The sequence below is a fragment of the Pseudophryne corroboree genome, chromosome 8 (assembly GCF_028390025.1).
Source record: "Pseudophryne corroboree isolate aPseCor3 chromosome 8, aPseCor3.hap2, whole genome shotgun sequence".
Lineage (NCBI taxonomy): Eukaryota > Metazoa > Chordata > Amphibia > Anura > Myobatrachidae > Pseudophryne > Pseudophryne corroboree.
Window position 1 is genome coordinate 422863850 of NC_086451.1, and position 22019 is coordinate 422885868.

At 48.4% G+C, this 22019-nt stretch overlaps 1 protein-coding gene across 1 annotated transcript in view; it reads left to right on the top strand.

Moving 5' to 3' along the window:
- Positions 1-10217, top strand: part of TIMM50 (translocase of inner mitochondrial membrane 50) — a 63185-nt gene extending 52968 nt beyond the window's left edge. The window contains exons 9-11 of the mRNA XM_063937976.1: positions 7275-7431; positions 9274-9380; positions 9980-10217. Coding sequence (XP_063794046.1) covers positions 7275-7431; positions 9274-9380; positions 9980-10084 — 369 coding nt within the window. The 3' untranslated portion in view covers positions 10085-10217. The remainder of the gene's footprint in view (positions 1-7274; positions 7432-9273; positions 9381-9979) is intronic.
- Positions 10218-22019: the final 11802 nt, after the last annotated feature.

The following is a 22019-nucleotide window of genomic DNA, read 5'->3' on the forward strand; positions in this document are numbered from 1 at the left end:
AGATCCATCAGATAGGAGGATGGAAAATATCCAAAAAGGTATATACACACATGCAGGTGTTATACTACGACCAGCTATTGCGACTGCCTGGATGTGCAGTGCTGGGGTAGTTTGGTCAGAGTCCCTGATCGAAAATATTGATACCCTGGACAGGGACAATATTTTACTGTCGTTAGAACAAATAAAGGATGCATTTCTTTATATGCGTGATGCACAGAGAGATATCTGCACACTGGCATCACGGGTAAGTGCTATGTCCATTTCGGCCAGAAGAGCTTTATGGACACGACAGTGGACAGGCGATGCGTAGAGGAGTTATTTGGGGTCGGTCTATCGGATTTGGTGGCCACGGCTACGGCCGGGAAATCCACCTTTCTACCTCAAGTCACTCCCCAACAGAAAAAGGCACCGACCTTTCAACCGCAGCCCTTTCGTTCCTTTAAAAATAAGAGAGCAAAGGGCTATTCATATCTGCCACGAGGCAGAGGACGAGGGAAGAGACAGCAACAGGCAGCTCCTTCCCAGGAACAGAAGCCCTCCCCGGCTTCTACAAAAGCCTCAGCATGACGCTGGGGCTTCGCAAGCGGACTCGGGGGCGGTAGGCGGTCGTCTCAAGAATTACAGCGCGCAGTGGGCTCACTCGCAGGTAAATCCCTGGATCCTGCAGATAATATCTCAGGGGTACAGGTTGAAATTAGAGACAGAGCCACCTCGCCGTTTCCTGAAGTCTGCTTTACCAACGTCCCCCTCAGAAAGGGAGACGGTTTTGGAAGCCATTCACAAGCTGTATTCTCAGCAGGTGATAGTCAAGGTACCTCTTCTACAACAAGGGAAGGGGTATTATTCCACTCTTTTTGTAGTACCGAAGCCGGATGGCTCGGTAAGGCCTATTCTAAATCTGAAGTCCTTGAACCTGTACATAAAGAAGTTCAAGTTCAAGATGGCGTCACTCAGAGCAGTGATAGCGAACCTGGAAGAAGGGGACTTTATGGTATCCTTGGACATCAAGGATGCGTATCTCCACGTTCCAATTACCCCTCACACCAGGGGTACCTCAGGTTCGTTGTACAAAACTGTCACTATCAGTTTCAGACGCTGCCGTTTGGTTTGTCCACGGCACCTCGGGTCTTTACAAAGGTAATGGCCGAGATAATATTTCTTCTTCGAAGAAAAGGCGTATTAATTATCCCATACTTGGACGATCTCCTAATAAGGGCAAGGTCCAGAGAACAGCTAGAGATGGGTTTAGCACTATCTCAAGAGGTGCTAAAGCAGCACGGATGGATTCTGAATATTCCAAAATCCCAATTAATGCCGACAACTCGTCTGCTGTTCCTGGGGATGATTCTGGACACAGTTCAGAAAAAGGTTTTTCTTCCCGAAGAAAAAGCCAAGGAGTTATCTGACCTGGTCAGGAACCTCCTAAAACCAGGAAAGGTGTCTGTACATCAATGCACAAGAGTCCTGGGAAAAAATGGTAGCTTCTTACGAAGCAATCCCTTTCGGCAGATTCCATGCAAAGGGATCTGTTGGACAAATGGTCAGGGTCGCATCTTCAGATGCACCTGCGGATAACCCTGTCGCCGAGGACAAGGGTATCCCTTCTGTGGTGGTTGCAGGAGGCTCATCTATTGGAGGGCCGCAGATTCGGCATGCAGGATTGGATCCTGGTGACCACGGATGCCAGCCTGAGAGGCTGGGGAGCAGTCACACAGGGAAGAAATTTCCAGGGAGTGTGGTCGAGCCTGAAAAAGTCTCTTCACATAAGCATTCTGGAACTAAGAGCAATCTACAATGCTCTAAGCCAGGCGGAACCTCTGCTTCAAGGAAGACCGGTGTTGATCCAGTCGGACAACATCACGGCAGTCGCCCATGTAAACAGACAGGGCGGCACAAGAAGCAGGAGGGCAATGGCAGAAGCTGCCAGGATCCTTCGCTGGGCGGAGAATCACGTGATAGCACTGTCAGCAGTATTCATCCCGGGCGTGGACAACTGGGAAGCAGACTTCCTCAGCAGACACGACCTTCACCCGGGAGAGTGGGGACTTCATCCAGAAGTTTTCCACATGCTATTAAACCGTTGGGTAAAACCAATGGTGGACATGATGGCGTCTCGCCTCAACAAAACACTGGACAGGTATTGCGCCAGGTCAAGAGATCCGCAGGCAATAGCTGTGGACGCGCTGGTAACACCTTGGGTGTACCAGTCGGTATATGTGTTTCCTCCTCTGCCTCTCATACCAAAGGTATTGAGGATTATACGGCAAAGAGGAGTAAGACTAGTGGCTCCGGATTGGCCAAGAAGGACTTGGTACCCGGAACTTCAAGAGATGGTCACGGACGATCCGTGGCCTCTACTTCTGAGAAGGGACCTGCTTCAGCAGGGTCCTTGTCTTTTTCAAGACTTACCGCGGCTGCGTTTGACGGCATGGCGTTTGAATGCCAGATCCTAAAAGGAAAAGGCATTCCAGAAGAAGTCATTCCTACCTTGATAAAGGCAAGGAAGGAAGTCACCGCGAAGCATTATCGCCGTATTTGGCGAAAATATGTTGCGTGGTGCGAGCAGCGGAGTGCTCCGATGGAGGAATTTCAACTGGGTCGTTTTCCTACATTTCCTGCAATCAGGATTGTCTATGGGTCTCAAATTGGGATCTATTAAGGTTCAAATTTCGGCCCTATCAATATTCTTCCAAAAAGAATTGGCCTCATTACCTGAGGTCCAGATTTTTATCAAAGGAGTACTGCATATACAGCCTCCTGTGGTGCCTAAGGTGGCACCGTGGGATCTAAATGTAGTTTTAGATTTCCTCAAATCCAATTGGTTTGAACCACTAAAGAATGTGGATTTGAAATATCTCACATGGAAAGTGACTATGTTACTGGCCCTGGCTTCGGCCGGGAGAGTATCTGAACTGGCGGCTTTGTTTTATAAAAGCCCTTATTTAATTTTCCATTCGACATAGGGCAGAGCTGCGGACGCGTCCGCATTTTCTCCCTAAGGTGGTATCAGCGTTTCACCTGAACCAGCCTATTGTAGTGCCTGCGGCTACAGACGACTTGAAGGACTCCAAGTTGTTGGACGTTGTCAGAGCCTTAAAAATATACATTTAAAGGACGGCTGGAGTCAGAAAATCTGACTCGCTGTTTATACTGTAGGCACCCAACAAGTTGGGTGCACCTGCTTCTAAGCAGTCGATTGCTCGTTGGATTTGTAACAAAATTCAACTTGTACATTCTGTGGCAGGCCTGCCACAGCCTAAATCTGTTAAGGCCCATTCCGCAAGGAAGGTGGGCTCATCTTGGGCGGCTGCCCGAGGGGTCTCGGCATTACAACTCTGCCGAGCAGCTACGTGGTCAGGGGAGAACACGTTTGTAAATTTTTACAAATTTGATACCCTGGCAAAGGAGGACCTGGAGTTCTCTCATTCGGTGCTGCAGAGTCATCCGCACTCTCCCGCCCGTTTGGGAGCTTTGGTATAATCCCCATGGTCCTTTCAGGAACCCCAGCATCCACTTAGGACGATAGAGAAAATAAGAATTTACTTACCGATAATTCTATTTCTCGGAGTCCGTAGTGGATGCTGGGCGCCCATCCCAAGTGCGGATTATCTGCAATACTTGTACATAGTTATTGTTAACTAATTCGGGTTATTGTTTAGGAAGCCATCTTTCAGAGGCTCCTCTGTTATCATACTGTTAACTGGGTTTAGATCACAAGTTGTACGGTGTGATTGGTGTGGCTGGTATGAGTCTTACCCGGGATTCAAAATCCTCCCTTATTGTGTACGCTCGTCCGGGCACAGTACCTAACTGGAGTCTGGAGGAGGGTCATGGGGGGAGGAGCCAGTACACACCACCTGACCTGTAAAAGCTTTACTTTTGTGCCCTGTCTCCTGCGGAGCCGCTATTCCCCATGGTCCTTTCAGGAACCCCAGCATCCACTACGGACTCCGAGAAATAGAATTATCGGTAAGTAAATTCTTATTTTAGCACGTTCAGAGCAGAATAGCACAGAAAAAAAAACCACATAAAAATATAAATAATGATAAGAAAAATAACAAAACCCAACCACCCCCTCCCCGCATACCAACCCGAACAGAGGTATACCGATTCCCGAACATTAGATTGACTCTAGAAGAGCGTCAAGGAACCTAAAATAAACTATCAGTGGGGCAACTATACTCCATAACCTTGAGTACATGAAGTCCCCAGCCCATTATCAGAAGAAACCTGCCAGTGCCCAACATTCACCAACCCTGGCAAAAAGCATTTGCAGAAAACGGTACATTCAAACTTGAAACACATATGCGTACATATGAGTCCCTCAGGGTGGGGCAGCAGGAGGCCGGGGCTGTAGATCAATCCAGGCAGATGCTTCCCTTGGAGTATCAAAGAAATGTGTGCGGTTGCCAGACACCACCCGAAGTCTCGCACGATATAGCATAGAATATTGGAGCTGTAGAGCACGAAGCCGCTGCTTAACTTGCGTAAACTGGGAGCGAGATTTCTGGACCTCAGCCGAGAAGTCCTGAAAAACAGCCACCCTCTGACCCCCATGTTCCAGCGGGCCCTCGACCCTGGCAAGACGTAGAATAGTATCCCTGTCCTTGTAATGAAGAATTTTGGCTATGAAGGTCCGGGGCTGCGCACCTGGAGGGAGAGGACGAGTAGGAACTCGATGAGCCCTCTCAACGCAAACTGTGGGGTGAACGAATCTTTTCCAAACACCGACAGTAGCCAGGATTCCAGAAATTGTTCCGGTTGAGACCCCTCTGCCTTTTCAGGGAGACCCACGAAGCGGACATTATTTCGCCGGAGGCGTCCCTCGATATCCGTCAATTTAAGCTTGCAAGCAGACATCTCTGTTTCCAGGGAGGTGAGACGGGCAGGGATAGGTGTGCAGGAGTCCTCCAACGAGGAAATGCGGTTCTCCGTCTCCCCAACCCTGTCCCTGAGTTTCTGCATATCTTGACGTATAAGCGAAATGTCTGAATGCACTTCAGCCACCTTATCTGCGAGCCGCTTCTCAGAATCTGTGATGGCTTGCAAAAGCTGGGACATGGTAACCTCCGCAACCCCCGCCATATTAAGAGTTTAGGGAGAGGAGGCAGCTGAAGATGGTGAGTAGGAAGGAGAAGAGGCCAGAGTCCGTTCCACGTGGGCAAATTGCGCTAAGCGGGCCGCAGCAGAGGCACGGCGCCTGCGGACCATCAGGTTGTAGAATCAGAACCAGATAAACAGGGGTTTTGTTATAAATCACAGGACAGGCAGCAGGGAGAGGCTCAGGAGCGGCAGTGCTTCCCCAGGGGTACAAACTGCAGAGGACAAATTGTGTTAAGTTACATCAGTGAGACTTGCAGCCAGGAGTACAGAGGAGAGAGAGTTGGGGGAGGGGGGGGGGGGGGAGACCAGGCAGGCACCCCCAATATCAGAGACAATCACCACTGCAGCAGGGAGAGATGTTCAGCTGACTTCCCAGCAGGCACCAGGGGGGATAATTCAGAAGCAACACAGGAGTGATTCCACTACAGAGATTTGCAAACAGTCAGCACAGTGCTTCCCAGCAGAGCATAGGCACAGTCTCCACTAACATCCAGGTCCCAGCAGCTCAGGCAGTAGGAGGGATCCACAGGAGCAGAGTATCCCAGGCCGCCAACCCCAAGATGGCGCCAGACAGCCCCTGATCCCACACAGAACCAGCCGCCAGGTAAATATACAGGAGGAGGGGGTCCACAGGTCACTCTCAGTGGCGGGGATCCCTCACCCGCCGCGCGACAGCGGTGGAGCGGCACAGGACCAGGCGGGGATAGGCGGCAGAGCTCCGTCCGCGCGTACCGCCAACCCCAAGATGGCGCCCGGCAGCGACCCGCGGCTAGCACAGCCGTCTCCCGGGCAGCAGAGGAGAGAGAGGAGCCGATCGCCAGAGCGGGCACAGCGGCCGGGCTCTAGAGGCAGTCCCCCGGTCAAAGATACGGCTGGGGAAAGCGGTCAGGCGGCGCAGGACCCCAGCAGGAAATTCCAAGATGGCGCCGGCACTTGCAGGGCGGGAGCAACACGGCACCTAAAAGTAGTTCTTGCAGGGACACAGGGCACAGGAGAGCACCAGAGCACAGCCCAGGACGGTCAGCAGCCGTTCAGACAGCCAAGCAAGGCCAGGTGGGCAGATACAGGTGCAGCAGGATATTAAACAGGATTAGGTAGGCTGGGGAGCTAGGAATGCACATCCTACTCCATATCCAGTCAGGCCACGCCCCACCAGCTCTTGCATGTTTTAGTTTTAGAACACTTTTGTATTTGGCAAATGGACTGTCCCGTTCTTCTGTACCTAAGGATAGGCAGATGGATTAGTCCAAAACCTAAAGTTTCCCAAACTATAAATAAAGCACTTATTCCAATGTGTAAGTACCTTGTTCTAGTTTGACAACACCCGCTCCGCTGCCTAAAGAGGTCTGGATTGCTCCGTAACGCACGTCTTCGCCCCGTGTCATGCTCTGTGCTCTCTTTCTGCATTATCCTATCACTCCTGGGAGGCTAGTTTCAAAGGTTTGCTTTACAAAGAACGACTCTTCACTGAGTTTGCTCTGTCAGGTGGCTTATTATTCACAAATGATGTCACTTCATATTTGTTCAGAAAACACGGCTTCCCAGACCTCTAGCTAGCCCCGTAAACTGGTTCCCACAAACCTTTATACCTTCACACAATCGCATTCACGTAGTGCAGCTGTGTGTAATACCTTTGCTGTAGCAAGGAGCAGGATTCTTAACTCTACCTGCCCCTTGTCCTAGGGAACGAGTCCTGATCTGAGCATCAGAACGTGCAAAATACCCTCTGTCACACTAGATTATGTTTAAAATTCTGGCACTGGTTACTGTCTGTGCTGTTACTTTCACATTGTGCGGTCTGCGCAATACTGTGGCAGAAATTCATGTGTGTCAGTCATCTGATAACTGGGGCTTTAGGAAGCTACAATATGCTCAATGCTGAATGGACTAGTTTGGCCTAAAAAAGACAAAATTGGTTTTCCATATTGCTGCTTGTATGTGCAACTTGGAGCTAAATGATTAGGGGGCAGATGTACTAAGCTGTGGAGAGAGATAAAATAAAAGCCAATCCGCTCCCAACTGCCATGTTACAGGCGGTGCTTGAAAACTGACAGAAGCTGATTGGTACTTTATCTCTCTCCAAGGTCTTTCCTGGAGGTGAAAGCATAGATGTTTTGTTGAATATCCTACTGTCTCTCTCTCTCTCTATAACATTGCTCATCTGTGTGTAGGACATCTCCTGCCTGAACAGAGAGCCCTCACGCATAGTGATTGTGGATTGTAATAGAGAAGCATTTAAACTACAGCCTTACAATGGCCTTGCCATAAAGAAGTGGGATGGCAACTCGGAAGACCGGGCACTATACGACCTCACAGCATTCCTGAAAAGTGAGTGTGTCTTACATACAGTGGGGCAGATGTACTAAGCCTGGAGAAGTGATAAAGCAGTGATAAGTGCAAGGTGATAACGCACCAGCCCATGAGCTCCAATATGTAAATTGACGGGAGCTGATTGGCTGGTGCATTATCACCTTCCACTTATCACTGCTTTATCACTTCCCCAGGCTTAGTACATCTGCCCCAGAGGGAGCTAATTGACACTAGTACACCCCCCCGCCTCCCCTATTAAATGTCCATTCTTCTGAAACCTCCAACCCCAATTATCCTGTGACCCATGGTATTTTTTTTTTTTTTTTTCCCTCCAGCATAATTGAAATATTTATCTTCAACACCCCCCGCCCTTTACCCATCCCCGTGCAGGGCGCAGCGGAGCATGTGTCCTCATCGGTGCCCCATGCTGCAGCTGATCTGTGCACATGTGCTAGATTGTGCTGGGGGAGGAATGAAGTTCCTTTCCATGCACTGTGCTACTTCGGAGCATGCGCTCCAGAATGCCGGCCACACGGCATTCTGGGGCGCGATTCAGCCAGTGACGTCGGCGGTCAGAGACTGCCATGTCACTGCCGGGTTTGGAGGCAGCGCCCAACAGAGGCTCCGGAGAGCTGAGGGGGGGCAGCGCGTCGCATGTGATGCGACCTGGCCAAGTAACATACACCCGGCTCTGGTCGCAATCACATGCCACAAAGCCAGTTAAGTGGTTAAATTGTTAAATGAGTTAAATGAGTTCAGAGGTGCATAGACCATAAAATTGCTTCTGTAATAATGTAAATCAATTTATTAAGATGAATAGCCACACACACACACAGACAAAACATACATGGATTTCTAAAATAAAATAGTTACCATACGCTTGTTATTGCCGCGCATGTAATAAAATATGCCCAGTATCTGATATCATGCAAGTAATTATAATGGCAGGCGCTTTTCAGATTGCCGGGTTATTGGTGTCCAGATTGGTATGCCAAGTCCAATGAATAGTGGTAAATCTGTCCGGATTATATCCCAGAGCCCACTAACATATAGCTGGTACATTGCTTCCAATGGAATATTGCGCTAGCCAGATGAGCTGTATATAACCTAGTAGAGGATAGGTGACTCGGATCATTTATCCAGTGGTCTGTAAGAAATCCCCTATATTGGAGGGTATCCGGACTCCAGGTCGACACACCTTAGGTCGACGGCAATTGGTCGACACACCTTAAGTCGCCATGGACAACATGTCGACATGGATAAAGGTCGACATGAGTTTTTTGCGAATTTGTTTTTTTTTTTTTTTTGGAACCTTTTCATACTTAACGATCCACGTGGACTACGATTGGAATGGTAATCTGCCGAGCAAAGCGGTAGCGGAGCGAAGGCTGCGAGGGGACGCGGTGCACTAATTAGGGTTCCCGGTCACTCTACGAAGAAAACGACACCAAAAAAAACATAAAAATCTGATGTCGACCTTTTTCCATGTCGACAAATTGGCGGCGACCTTTTTGTTGTCGACCTGGAGTCCCAGACCCATATTGGAGCTACGTAGCTTGTATTCACTCAGTACTTACCGCCCAGTGAAACAGTCCTTTGCGTATAGGTGCGTGGCGCTGAGGAGTGACGGCAGTAGTCTGTGCACAAGTATACTGGCAGGATACAGCGGTAAATGGTGGCATAGAGTAGTTTTCTCAGAGCAACATGTTTTGTCCTCCATCTGAGGACTTTTTCAAGACTTTAAGTGCGCCTGTTACACTCTGCGGAAGCCGCCATTTCATAGGCTGAATGGACTAGAAAACGGTGATATCACTGAGGCGAGTCTGATCTAATATCCATTCTCTCTCTCAATCTGTGCAGCCATTGCAACAACCGGCGTAGGTGACGTCCGCACAGTCCTGGAGAATTACTCTCTGGAGGAAGACCCTTTAGAAACATTTAAGCAGCGACAGAACCAGCTACAACAGGTGAGATGCTGTGACATTGTGTAGTATGTGTAACATGTGAAGTCACTGCTGCAACATTTATGGAAAATTGTTTAGCAGGGAGTTTATATGTTATCCCAGGTTTCCTTAAACTCTGCTATGTAGGGGTATGTTCAATTCCGGTCGGAATTTTCGATCGGTCAAAAAAACGGCACTTTTCGATTCGCCCTATTCAATGTAAGTGGCGTTTTTTCGAATTGTTGGGAATTCTGATACTGTCGAAAAACAGGTGGATCGGCGAATTTGCAGCCGATCCATCTGTTTTGACGAATTTGCGGGTGCTTTCACTCTGTTTTTTGTCCCGTTTTCGCCCATGCCAAAAGTCGGATTGGCATGGGCAAAAACGGGACAAAAGTCGTTGAAAACGCCCACAAATTGAATAAGGAATTGTCTGATCCTCTGTCGGAGAGGATCCGACAGTAATGGAATGTATCAGATAGTCTCTTATGAATTTGGCCTCTCTGTGTAAGGCCATGTGGTGTGGAAACGAGGTTCTCCTCTAAGCACCAGTGGGAGGGAGACGGGTGTGAATAACATGGTACGGTATAAGTGTGACTATCTCCTCTGTTCTCCTCTCCCAGGAAGAGCAGCAGCGGTTAGCTGAACTCTCCCAGCTCAGCAAGAGACAGACCATGTCGCTGGGCTCCATTGCCAGCCGCTTCTGGCCTCGTTCCAAACAGCAATGACATTGGCATCCACCTACCCCCATCCTTGACTTGGACTGAGAACTGTGCCCTGGCCCCACCATCCCTGTGTACATAGAGAGGGACTTGTGTTATGAAGTGTGTGAATATATGAATAAAACCTTTTGTAGACATACTCGCTGATTTTTTTTCCTACGACACATCCTGTAATTCTGATTCCAGATGTATGCCCTTAATTCTCTAACGTCCTAGAGGATGTTGAGACTCCGTAAGGACCATGGGGATAGACTGGCTCCGCAGGAGACATGGGCACTTTAAGAAAGACTTTGACTCTGGGTGTGCACTGGCTCCTCCCTCTATGCCCCTCCTCCAGACCTCAGTTTGATACTGTGCCCAGTGGAGACTGGGTGCATTTCAGGAGCTCTCCTGAGTTTCCTGTAAGAAAGCATTTTTGTTTGTTTTTTTATTTTCAGGGAGCCTGCTGGCAACAGACTCCCTGCATCGAGGGACTGAGGAGAGAGAAACACACCCACTTCTCTGAGTTTCAGGGCTCTGTTTCTTAGGCTAGTGGACACCATTAGCTCCAGAGGGATCGGTACGCAGGTCTCACCCTCGCCGTCCGTCCCAGAGCCGCGCCGCCTTCCTCCTCGCAGAGCCGGAAGAAAGAAGCCGGGTGAGTTTGTGAGGAAAAGACCATCTGAGGCGGCAGAAGACACCTTGATCTTCACTGAGGTAACGCACAGCACTGCAGCTGTGCGCCATTGCTCCCCTTCACCTCACACACCTCGGTCACTGTAAGGGCGCAGGGGGGGGTGCCCTGGGCAGCAATATAAACCTCTTTATGGCAAATACACACATATACATGTACAGCTGGGCACTGTACATGTATATAAAGAACCCCCGCCATGTTATTGGAAAATTTGAGCGGGACAGAAGCCCGCCGCTGAGGGGGCGGGGCTTCTCCCTCAGCACTCACCAGCGCCATTTTTCTCCACAGCACCGCTGAGAGGAAGCTCCCCGGACTCTCCCCTGCTTGACACACGGTGAAAGAAGGGTTTTAAAGTAGAGGGGGGGGCACATAATTGGCGCATATACACAACAACAGCGCTACTGGGTAAACATACTGTGTTTTTTCCTGGGTCATATAGCGCTGGGGTGTGTGCTGGCATACGCTCTCTCTGTCTCTCCAAAGGGCCTGGTGGGGAACCTGTCTTCAGAAAAGAGCTTCCCTGTGTATGTGTGGTGTGTCGGTACGTGTGTGTCAACATGTCTGAGGTTGAAGGCTCACCTAAGGAGGAAGGGGGAGTGTATGAATGTTAGGTCTCCGTCGGCAGTGCCGACACCTGACTGGATGGATATGTGGAATGTTTAAAGTGCTAATGTTAATTTATTGCACAAAAGACTAGACAAAGCTGAAGCTGGGGTACAGTCAGAGAGTCAACCCATGCCTGTCCCTATGTCGCCTGGATCTCAGAAGCGCCCACTATCCCAAATAGTTGACACGGATTCAGACTCCAGTGTCGATTACGATGGTGCAAAATTACAGCCAAAGGTGGCTAAATGTATTCGATATATGATTATCGCAATAAAAGATGTTTTGCATATCACTGAGGAACCCCCTGTCCCTGACACGAGGGTACACATGTATAAGGGAAAGAAACCTGAGGTCTCCTTTCCCTCCTCACATGAGCTGAACGAATTATGCGAAAAAGCGTGGGAAACGCCAGACAAAAAACTGCAGATTCCCAAAAGGATTCTAATAGCGTGTCCTTTCCCGTCGCAGGACAGGATACGGTGGGAATCCTCCCCTAGGGTGGACAAAGCTTTGATGCGCTTATCAAAAAAGATAGCGCTTCCATCCCAAGATACGGCTACCCTCAAGGATCCTGCTGACCACAAGCAGGAGGTTACCTTGAAGTCCATTTACACACATTCTGGTACGTTACTCAGACCGGCTATTGCGTCGGCCTGGGTTTGTAGTGCTGTAGCAGCATGGACAGATTCCTCATCAGCGGATATTGAGACCCTTGATAAGGATACCATTTTAATGACCCTAGGGCATATAAAAGATGCTGTCTTATATATGAGGGATGTTCAAAGAGACATTAGTTTACTTGGTTCCAGGATAAACGCTATGTCTATTTCTGCTAGGCGTGTCTTATGGACCCGACAGTGGACAGGTGATGCCGACTCCAAGAGACATATGGAGTTGTTGCCTTACAAGGGTGAGGAATTGTTTGGAGAGGGCCTCTCGGACCTCGTCTCCACGGCTACGGCAGGTAAATAAAAATTTTTGCCATATATTCCCTCACAATCTAAGAAAGCGCCTCATTATCAAATGCAGTCCTTTCGTTCCAATAAAAGCAAGAGAGTACGTGGATCGTCCTTTCTTGCCAGAGGTAAGGGCAGAGGGAAAAAGCTGCACAACACAGCTAGTTCCCAGGAACAAAAGTCCTCCCCGGCCTCTGCAAAATCCACCGCATGACGCTGGGGCTTCCCTGAGGGAGTCCGCTCCAGTGGGGGCACGTCTTCGACTGTTCAGCCACGTCTGGGTCCACTCACAGGTGGATCCCTGGGCAATAGAAATTGTTTCCCAGGGTTACAAGCTGGAATTCAAAGAGGTGCCTCATCGCCGGTTTTTCAAATCGGCCCTACCGAAAAAAACCCTGGAAAGGGAGATAGTGTTACATGCGATTCACAAATTGTGTCTTCAACAAGTGGTGGTAGAGGTTCCCCTGCTTCAAAGAGGGCAGGGGTACTATTCAACTCTGTTTGTGGTCCTGAAACCGGACGGTTCGGTCAGACCCATTTTTAAATTTAAAATCCCTGAACCTTTACTTAAAACGGTTCAAGTTCAAGATGGAATCGCTCAGAGCGGTCATCGCCTGCCTAGAAGGGGGAGATTTTATGGTATCTCTGGACAGAAAGGATGCATACCTGCATGTTCCCATATATCCTCCTCATCAGGCGTACCTGAGATTTGCGGTACAGGATTGTCCTTACCAATTTCAGACGTTGCCGTTTGGGCTTTCCACGGCCCCGAGAATTTTCACCAAGGTAATGGCGGAAATGATGGTGCTCCTGCGCACGCAGGGTGTCACAATTATCCCGTACTTGGACGATCTCATAAAAGCGAGATCACGGGAGAAGTTGCTGAACAGCGTATCACTTTCACTGAATGTGTTACAGCGACACGGCTGGATTCTCAATATTCCAAAGTCGCAGCTGAATCCTACAACTCGTCTGCCCTTCTTGAGCATGATTCTGGACACAGACCAGAAGAGGGTTTTTCTTCCGACGGAAAAAGCGCAGGAACTCATGACTCTAGTCGTGAACCTGTTGAAACCAAAACAAGTGTCAGTACATCATTGCACTCAAGTTCTGGGAAAGATGGTGGCAACATACGAAGCCATTCCATACGGCAGATTCCATGCAAGGACCTTCCAATGGGACCTATTGGACAAATGGTCCGGATCACATCTGCAACGGCATCAGCGGATCACCCTGTCCCCCAGGGCCAGAGTATCTCTCCTGTGGTGGCTGAAAAGTGCTCACCCTTCTAGAGGGCCGCAGGTTAGGCATTCAGGACTGGATCCTGGTGACCACGGACGCGAGCCTCCGAGGTTGGGGAGCAGTCACACAGGGAAGAAATTTCCAAGGCCTTTGGTCAAGTCAAGAGACTTGTCTTCACATCAACATCATGGAACTAAGGGCCATATACCACGCCCTACGTCAAGCGGAGATCTTACTTCGAAATCGACCAGTTCTGATCCAGTCAGACAACATCACCGCAGTAGCTCATGTAAACCGCCAATGCGGCACAAGGAGCAGAGTGGCGATTGCGGAAGCCACCATAATTCTTCGCTGGGCGGAGAATCATGTAAGCGCTCTGTCAGCAGTGTTCATTCCGGGAGTGGACAACTGGGAAGCAGACTTCCTCAGCAGACACTATCTGCATCCGGGAGAGTGGGGACTTCATCAGGAAGTCTTCGCGCAGATTGCAAGTCGGTGGGGACTGCCCCAAATAGACATGATGGCATCCCGTCTCAACAAAAAGCTACAAAGGTATTGCGCCAGGTCAAGAGACCCTCAGGCGGTAGCTGTGGACGCCCTAGTGACACCGTGGGTGTTCCAGTCGGTATGTGTGTTTCCTCCTCTTCCTCTCATACCCATGGTGTTGAGGATAATAAGGAGAAGAGGAGTGAGAACAATTCTCATTGTTCCAGATTGGCAACGAAGGACCTGGTATCCGGATCTGCAAGAAATGCTCACATAAGATCCGTGGCCTCTTCCTCTAAGGCAGGACCTGTTACAACAAGGTCCCTGTCTTTTCCAAGACTTACAGCGGCTGCGTTTGACGGCGTGGCGGTTGAACGCCGGATCCTAGCGGAAAAAGGTATTCCGGATGAGGTCATTCCTACGCTAATAAAGGCTAGGAAGGACGTGACGTCTAAACATTATCACCGAATATGGCGAAAATGTTTTTTGGTGTGAGGCCAGGAATGCTCCTACAGAAGAATTCCATCTAGGCCGTTTTCTTCACTTCCTACAAACTGGAGTGAATTTGGGCCTAAAATTAGGCTCCATTATAGTTCAGATTTCGGCCTTGTCCGTTTTCTTTCAAAAGGAATTAGCCTCTTAACCTGAAGTACAGACTTTTGTGAAGGGAGTACTGCATATTCAGCCTCCTTTTGTACCTCCGGTGGTGCCTTGGGACCTTTAACGTGGTGTTAAGTTTCCTGAAGTCACATTGGTTTGAACCACTTAAGACAGTGGAGTTAAAATATCTCACTTGGAAGGTGGTCATGTTGTTAGCCTTGGCTTCAGCTAGGCAAGTTTCGGAATTGGCGGCTTTATCACATTAAAGCCCCTATATGGTTTTCCGTATGGATAGAGCGGAGTTGCGGACCCGTCCTCAATTCCTACCTAAGGTGGTCTCATCCTTTCATATGAACCAACCTATTGTCGTGCCTGTGGCTACTCGTGACTTGGATGATTCAGAGTCCCTTGATGTGGTCAGGGCTTTGAAAATTTACGTGGCCAGAACGGCTAGGATCAGAAAAACAGAAGCATTGTTTGTCCTGTATGCAGCCAACAAGGTTGGCGGCCCTGTTTCAAAGCAGACTATTGCTCGCTGGATCTGTCACACGATCCAGCAGGCGCATTCTACGGCAGGATTGCCGTTACCAAAATCTGTTAAGGCCCATTCCACTAGGAAGGTGGGCTCGTCTTGGGCGGCTGCCCGAGGGGTCTCGGCACTACAGCTGTGCCGAGCTGCTACTTGGTCGGGGTCAAACACCTTTGCAAAGTTCTATAAGTTTGATACCCTGGCTGAGGAGGACCTCCTGTTTGCTCAATCGGTGCTGCAGAGTCATCCGCACTCTCCCGCCCGTTTGGGAGCTTTGGTATAATCCCCATGGTCCTTACGGAGTCCCAGCATCCTCTAGGACATTAGAGAAAATAAGATTTTAAACCTACCGGTAAATCTTTTTCTCGTAGTCCGTAGAGGATGCTGGGCGCCCGTCCCAAGTGCGGACTACTTCTGCAAGACTAGTATATAGTTGTTGCTTACATAAGGGTTATGTTATAGTTTTCATCGGTCTTGGACTGATGCTATGTTGTTTTTCATACTGTTAACTGGGTAGTATATCACAAGTTATACGGTGTGATTGGTGTGGCTGGTATGAATCTTGCCCTTGGATTACAAAAATCCTTTCCTCGTACTGTCCGTCTCCTCTGGGCACAGTTTCTCTAACTGAGGTCTGGAGGAGGGGCATAGAGGGAGGAGCCAGTGCACACCCAGAGTCAAAGTCTTTCTTAAAGTGCCCATGTCTACTGCGGAGCCCGTCTATCCCCATGGTCCTGACGGAGTCCCAGCATCCTCTATGGACTACGAGAAAAAGATTTACCGGTAGGTTTAAAATCTTATTTTATCAATGAGTGATACATTTCACTGTGAGTGATAAATTGCACCAGCCAATCAGCTCCTATCTTCCATGTCACAGGCTGGGTTTGAAAAATGACAGGAGGTGATTGGCTGGTGCAATTTATCACTTGCAGTGAAATGTATCACTCATTGATAAATAAGGGCATTATTATTGTTTCCTGGACTCTCTTCCTATTATTGCCCACTGGGGAGGCTATGTGTATAGACACTGTAGCTTGTGTAGGTCCAGTCCCAGGTCTCCAGATATAGACAGAGCGCCAGCCTCGGACTGACCTTTATGGTGGGAGGATGGCGTTGGAACCAGATCGTGGAGTGTCTGCCAGTAAGAGATGACTGAGACTACTTCCCTGCTTGCGCTGGATGTGTAAAGGTTTCTGGGACAAGGCGTGTGTTCGTGGGTACAACAATAAGAGACAATAGAAAGCGAATCTGGTGATACTATATCCGGGTGTTGGTTACTAAGATCCGAGCCCATCTATACTCCAGCAATACTGTACTGACAGGAAGCTTGTCATGTGCGGTTCAAATGCAACAAATTATTTATTATTATTTTTTTTTAATCTACATTGGTTGAATACAGAGTGTTAATATTTAGGTAGGGAGACACCTTTGCATTATCTATATAATCTATATAATCTATTAACATAATAAAGGAATATAATTTGTTCTGAAACTATTTTTCACATACTAGTCATACTGGTCTCCAGGAACAGACACTTTTTACTTATTTTGGCGACAACATTGTGTTAGAATAAATAAACTACTGCATTAAAGTTTTTAAAGTGTTACTATTGTTACTATTGTGCGGCTAGGACTATCCTGGTCAGCTACTCCAGGATGTTTCAGTGATGGTGGGAATATGGCTGGTATACTGGGGTAAGTATAATTCCGCGGTGTGTTACTGTAATGTCTGGCTGTATTCATCATTCATTATTCTAGTTGGCGATCTTTGCTTATTTCCTGCATACTTCCTATGCCGGGGGGGGGGGATCTGCCTTCCAACATGGGTTTTAAAAAGCAAAAAATATTCTGATTCTGGATTTCCAGTGCTGATCTAGATCTGAAGAAAAAGATAAAAATATAATACATGGGTCAGGGAATTCCTCAGGTACATTATATAGGGCCTAATTCAGACAAAATCGCAGCAGCAAAATTGTTCTCTAATGGACAAAACCATGTGCTCTGCAGGTGAGACAGTGGTAACATGTGCAGAGAGTTAAGGTGCATACACACGGAGAGATTTTGACTGAGCGATTTCCCTTGAACTGCCAGTAGGAGATTTTGACTAACTTTACCAGTGATTTTGGCTATGGGCGATTTTGGCTAACTCATTCAAGCAAGGGGATGATTTTTCTTTTCCAGCGACCTAGCCAAAATTGACTTGCCTGCACAGTCTATTTTTAGCAGCGATAGCGACCTGGTGGGGACGCGCATCGCTATCGCTGGCTGTGTACACATGGAGAGATATGCACTAACTTTCTGAGAGATTTTGACTATATAGTCAAAATCGCTCAGTTATATCGCTCCGTGTGTATGCACCTTTAGATTTGGGTGGGTTATTGTTTCTGTGCAGGGTAAATACTGGCTGCTTTATTTTTACACTGCAATTTAGATCAGTGGCGCACCCAGAAACCCCCCTCCAGTAAAAAAATAAAAAATTATTTTTTTCTTTTTTTTTAGCTGCATGAGTATTATTAATGATTGTCTAGCGTCCTCTGCAGCCTGCTGTCTTCCTGGTGGCACTTGTAAGTGCAATAAAAGTTTACTTTATTTTAATTAAAGTACATATATATCCATGTGCATACATATATACATACATATAAACACACACACACACACGATGTGTGTGTGTGTGTGTGTGTGTATATATATATATATATGTGTATGTGTGTGTGTATGTATATATATATATATATATATATATATAATCTGTGTATATATATGTATGCATGTTTAATATGTGTAAGTGTATGTATGTGTATATGCCCCACAGGGGGCGACATCACATTTATCTGCATCTGCTCTGCCATCACATAAGCCTCCATCAAACGTGTCGACACAGCCGTACCGACACACCGCACACACACAGGGAATGCTCTGACTGAGGACAGGACCCCACACAGCCCTTTGGGGAGACAGAGAGAGAGTATGCCAGCACACACCAGAGCGCTATATAATTTAGGGATTAACACTATATTGAGTGAATTTTTCCCAATAGCTGCTTGTATATACAATATTGCGCCTAAATTTAGTGCCCCCCCCCCCTCTCTTTTTAACCCTTTGAGCCTGCAAACTACAGGGGAGTGCCTGGGGAGCTGTCTTCCAGCTGTACTGTGAAGAGAAAATGGCGCCAGTGTGCTGAGAGATAGCTCCGCCCCTTTTTTGCGGACTTTTCTCCCGCTTTTTTATGGATTCTGGCAGGGGTATTTATCACATATATAGCCTCTGGGGCTATATATTGTGATATATTTGCCAGCCAAGGTGTTTTTATTGCTGCTCAGGGCGCCCCCCCCCCCCTTCCCCAGCGCCCTGCACCCTCAGTGACCGGAGTGTGAAGTGTGCATGAGGAGCAATGGCGCACAGCTGCAGTTCTGTGCGCTACCTTGGTGAAGACTGATGTCTTCTGCCGCCGATTTTCTGGACCTCTTCTTGCTTCTGGCTCTGTAAGGGGGACGGCGGCGCGGCTCCGGGAACGAACACCAAGGCCAGTTCCATGCGGTCGATCCCTCTGGAGCTAATGGTGTCCAGTAGCCTAAGAAGCCCAAGCTAGCTGCAAGCAGGTAGGTTCGCTTCTTCTCCCCTTAGTCCCTCGATGCAGTGAGCCTGTTGCCAGCAGGTCTCACTGTAAAATAAAAAACCTAAAATAAACTTTCTTTCTAGGAGCTTAGGAGAGCCCCTAGTGTGCATCCAGCTCGGCCGGGCACAGAAATCTAACTGAGGCTTGGAGGAGGGTCATAGTGGGAGGAGCCAGTGCACACCAGGTAGTCTAAAAGCTTTCTTTTAGTTGTGCCCAGTCTCCTGCGGAGCCGCTATTCCCCATGGTCCTTACGGAGTTCCCAGCATCCACTACGGACTACGAGAAATAGATTTACCGGTGAGTAAAATCTTATATATATATATATACACACACACTAGTTTTACGGACCCAGCATATACTGGGTCACCTCAGTCCCCACCCCCGTGATTGGCTCCGCCCAGTTCTGGAACAACCCCCCCCCCCCATGCAAATCCTGCGTTTGCCACTGTAGATTGCAGTTTGAACACACCCCACCCAAATCTAACTCTCTTTGCACATGTTACATCTGCCCCTCCTGCACTGCACATGGTTTTGCCCATTAGAGAACAATTTTGCTGCTGCGACCAAGTCTGAAATAGTCCCATAGTTTGTTGCGTACAGCTTGTGGCTATTTGCAGACTCTCCCTCACAACTTGTGACTATAAGAGTATGTATGATGCTGTAAATAGCAGAATTGATCTCTGGTCTTTAATACCTTTTCTCTATCGTCCTAAGTGGATGCTGGGGTTCCTGAAAGGACCATGGGGAATAGCGGCTCCGCAGGAGACAGGGCACAAAAAAGTAAAGCTTTTACCAGATCAGGTGGTGTGCACTGGCTCCTCCCCCTATGACCCTCCTCCAGACTCCAGTTAGATTTTGTGCCCGAACGAGAAGGGTGCAATCTAGGTGGCTCTCCTAAAGAGCTGCTTAGAGAAAGTTTAGCTTAGGTTTTTTACTTTACAGTGAGTCCTGCTGGCAACAGGATCACTGCAACGAGGGACTTAGGGGAGAAGTAGTGAACTCACCTGCGTGCAGAGTGGATTTGCTGCTTGGCTACTGGACACTAGCTCCAGAGGGACGATCACAGGTACAGCCTGGATGGTCACCGGAGCCGCGCCGCCGGCCCCCTTGCAGACGCTGAAGAGAGAAGAGGTCCAAAATCGGCGGCTGAAGACTCCTGAGTCTTCATAAAGGTAGCGCACAGCACTGCAGCTGTGCGCCATTTTCCTCTCAGCACACTTCACACAACAGTCACTGAGGGTGCAGAGCGCTGGGGGGGGCGCTCTGAGAGGCAAATAAAAACCTTATTAGAGGCAAAAAATACCTCACATATAGCCCACAGAGGCTATATGGAGATATTTAACCCCTGCCTAACTTCAAAAATAGCGGGAGACGAGCCCGCCGAAAAAGGGGCGGGGCCTATCTCCTCAGCACACAGCGCCATTTTCTCTCACAGAAAAGCTGGAGAGAAGGCTCCCAGGCTCTCCCCTGCACTGCACTACAGAAACAGGGTTAAAACAGAGAGGGGGGGCACTGATTTTGGCGATATTGTATATATATAAAAGATGCTATAAGGGAGAAACACTTATATAAGGTTGTCCCTATATAATTATAGCGTTTTTGGTGTGTGCTGGCAGACTCTCCCTCTGTCTCCCCAAAGGGCTAGTGGGTCCTGTCCTCTGTCAGAGCATTCCCGGTGTGTGTGCTGTGTGTCGGTACGTGTGTGTCGACATGTATGAGGACGATGTTGGTGAGGAGGCGGAGAAATTGCCTGTAATGGTGATGTCACTCTCTAGGGAGTCGACACCGGAATGGATGGCTTATTTAGAGAATTACGTGAGAATGTCAACACGCTGCAAGGTCGGTTGACGACATGAGACGGCCGACAATCTATTAGGACCGGTCCAGGCGTCTCAGAAACACCGTCAGGGGTTTTGAAAAAACGCCCATTTACCTCAGTCGGTCGACACAGACACAGACACGGACACTGAATACAGTGTCGACGGTGAATAAACAAACGTATTTCTCATTAGGGCCACACGTTAAGGGCAATGAAGGAGGTGTTACGTGTTTCTGATACTACAAGTACCACAAGAAAGGGTATTATGTGGGAGTGAAAAAACTACCTGTAGTTTTTCCTGAATCAGATAAAATAAAATGAAGTGTGTGATGATGCGTAGGGTTACCCCGATAGCAAATATTGGCGTTATACCCTTTCCCGCCAGAAATTAGGGTACGTTGGGAAACGCCCCTTAGGGTGATAAGGCGCTCACACGCTTATCAAGTGGCGTTACCGTCTCCAGATACGGCCGCCCTCAAGGAGCCAGCTGATAGGAAGCTGGAAAAATATCCTAAAAAGTATATACACACATACGGTGGTTATACTGCGACCAGCGATCGCCATCAGCCTGGAGATGCAGTGCTGGGTTGGCTTGGTCGGATTCCCTGACTGAAAATATTTTATTCATGTACAGCATTTAATAGGATGCATTCTATATATATGTATGTGAGATGCACAGAGGGATATTTGCTCTCTGGCATCAAGATAAGTGCGTTGTCCATATCTCCCAGAAGATGTCAGGGACACGACAGTGGTCAGGTGATACAGATCCCATACGGCAGATGGAAGTATTGCTGTATAAAGGGAAGGAGTTATTTGGGGGTCGGTCCATCGGACCTGGGGACCACAGCAACAGCTGGGAAATCCAACCTTTTTACCCCAAGTTACATCTCAGCTAAAAAAGACACCGTCTTTTCAGCCTCAATCTTTCCTTTCCCATGAGGGCATGCAGGCAAAAGGCCAGTCATATCTGCCCAGACATAGAGGTAAGGGAAGTAGACTGCAGCAGGCAGCCCTTTCCCAGGAAAAGAAGCCCTCCACCGCGTCTGCCAAGTCCTCAGCATGACGCTGGGGCCGTGCAAGCGGACTCAAGGTGGGGGGGTAGTCTCAAGAGTCTCAGGGCGCAGTGGGATCACTCGCAAGTTGACCCCTAGATCGTACGAGTATTATCCCAGGGGTAAAGATTGGAGAGTCGAGACATCTTCTCCTCGCAGGTTCCTGAAGTCTGCTTTACCAACGGCTCCCTCCGACAGGGAGGCAGCATTGGAAACAATTCACAAGCTGTATATCCAGCAGGTGATAATCAAAGTACCCATCCTACGACAAGGAAAAGGGTATTATTTTTCCACACTATATTGTGGTACTGAAGCCAGACGGCTTGATGACACATAGTCTAAATCTAAAATGTTTTGAA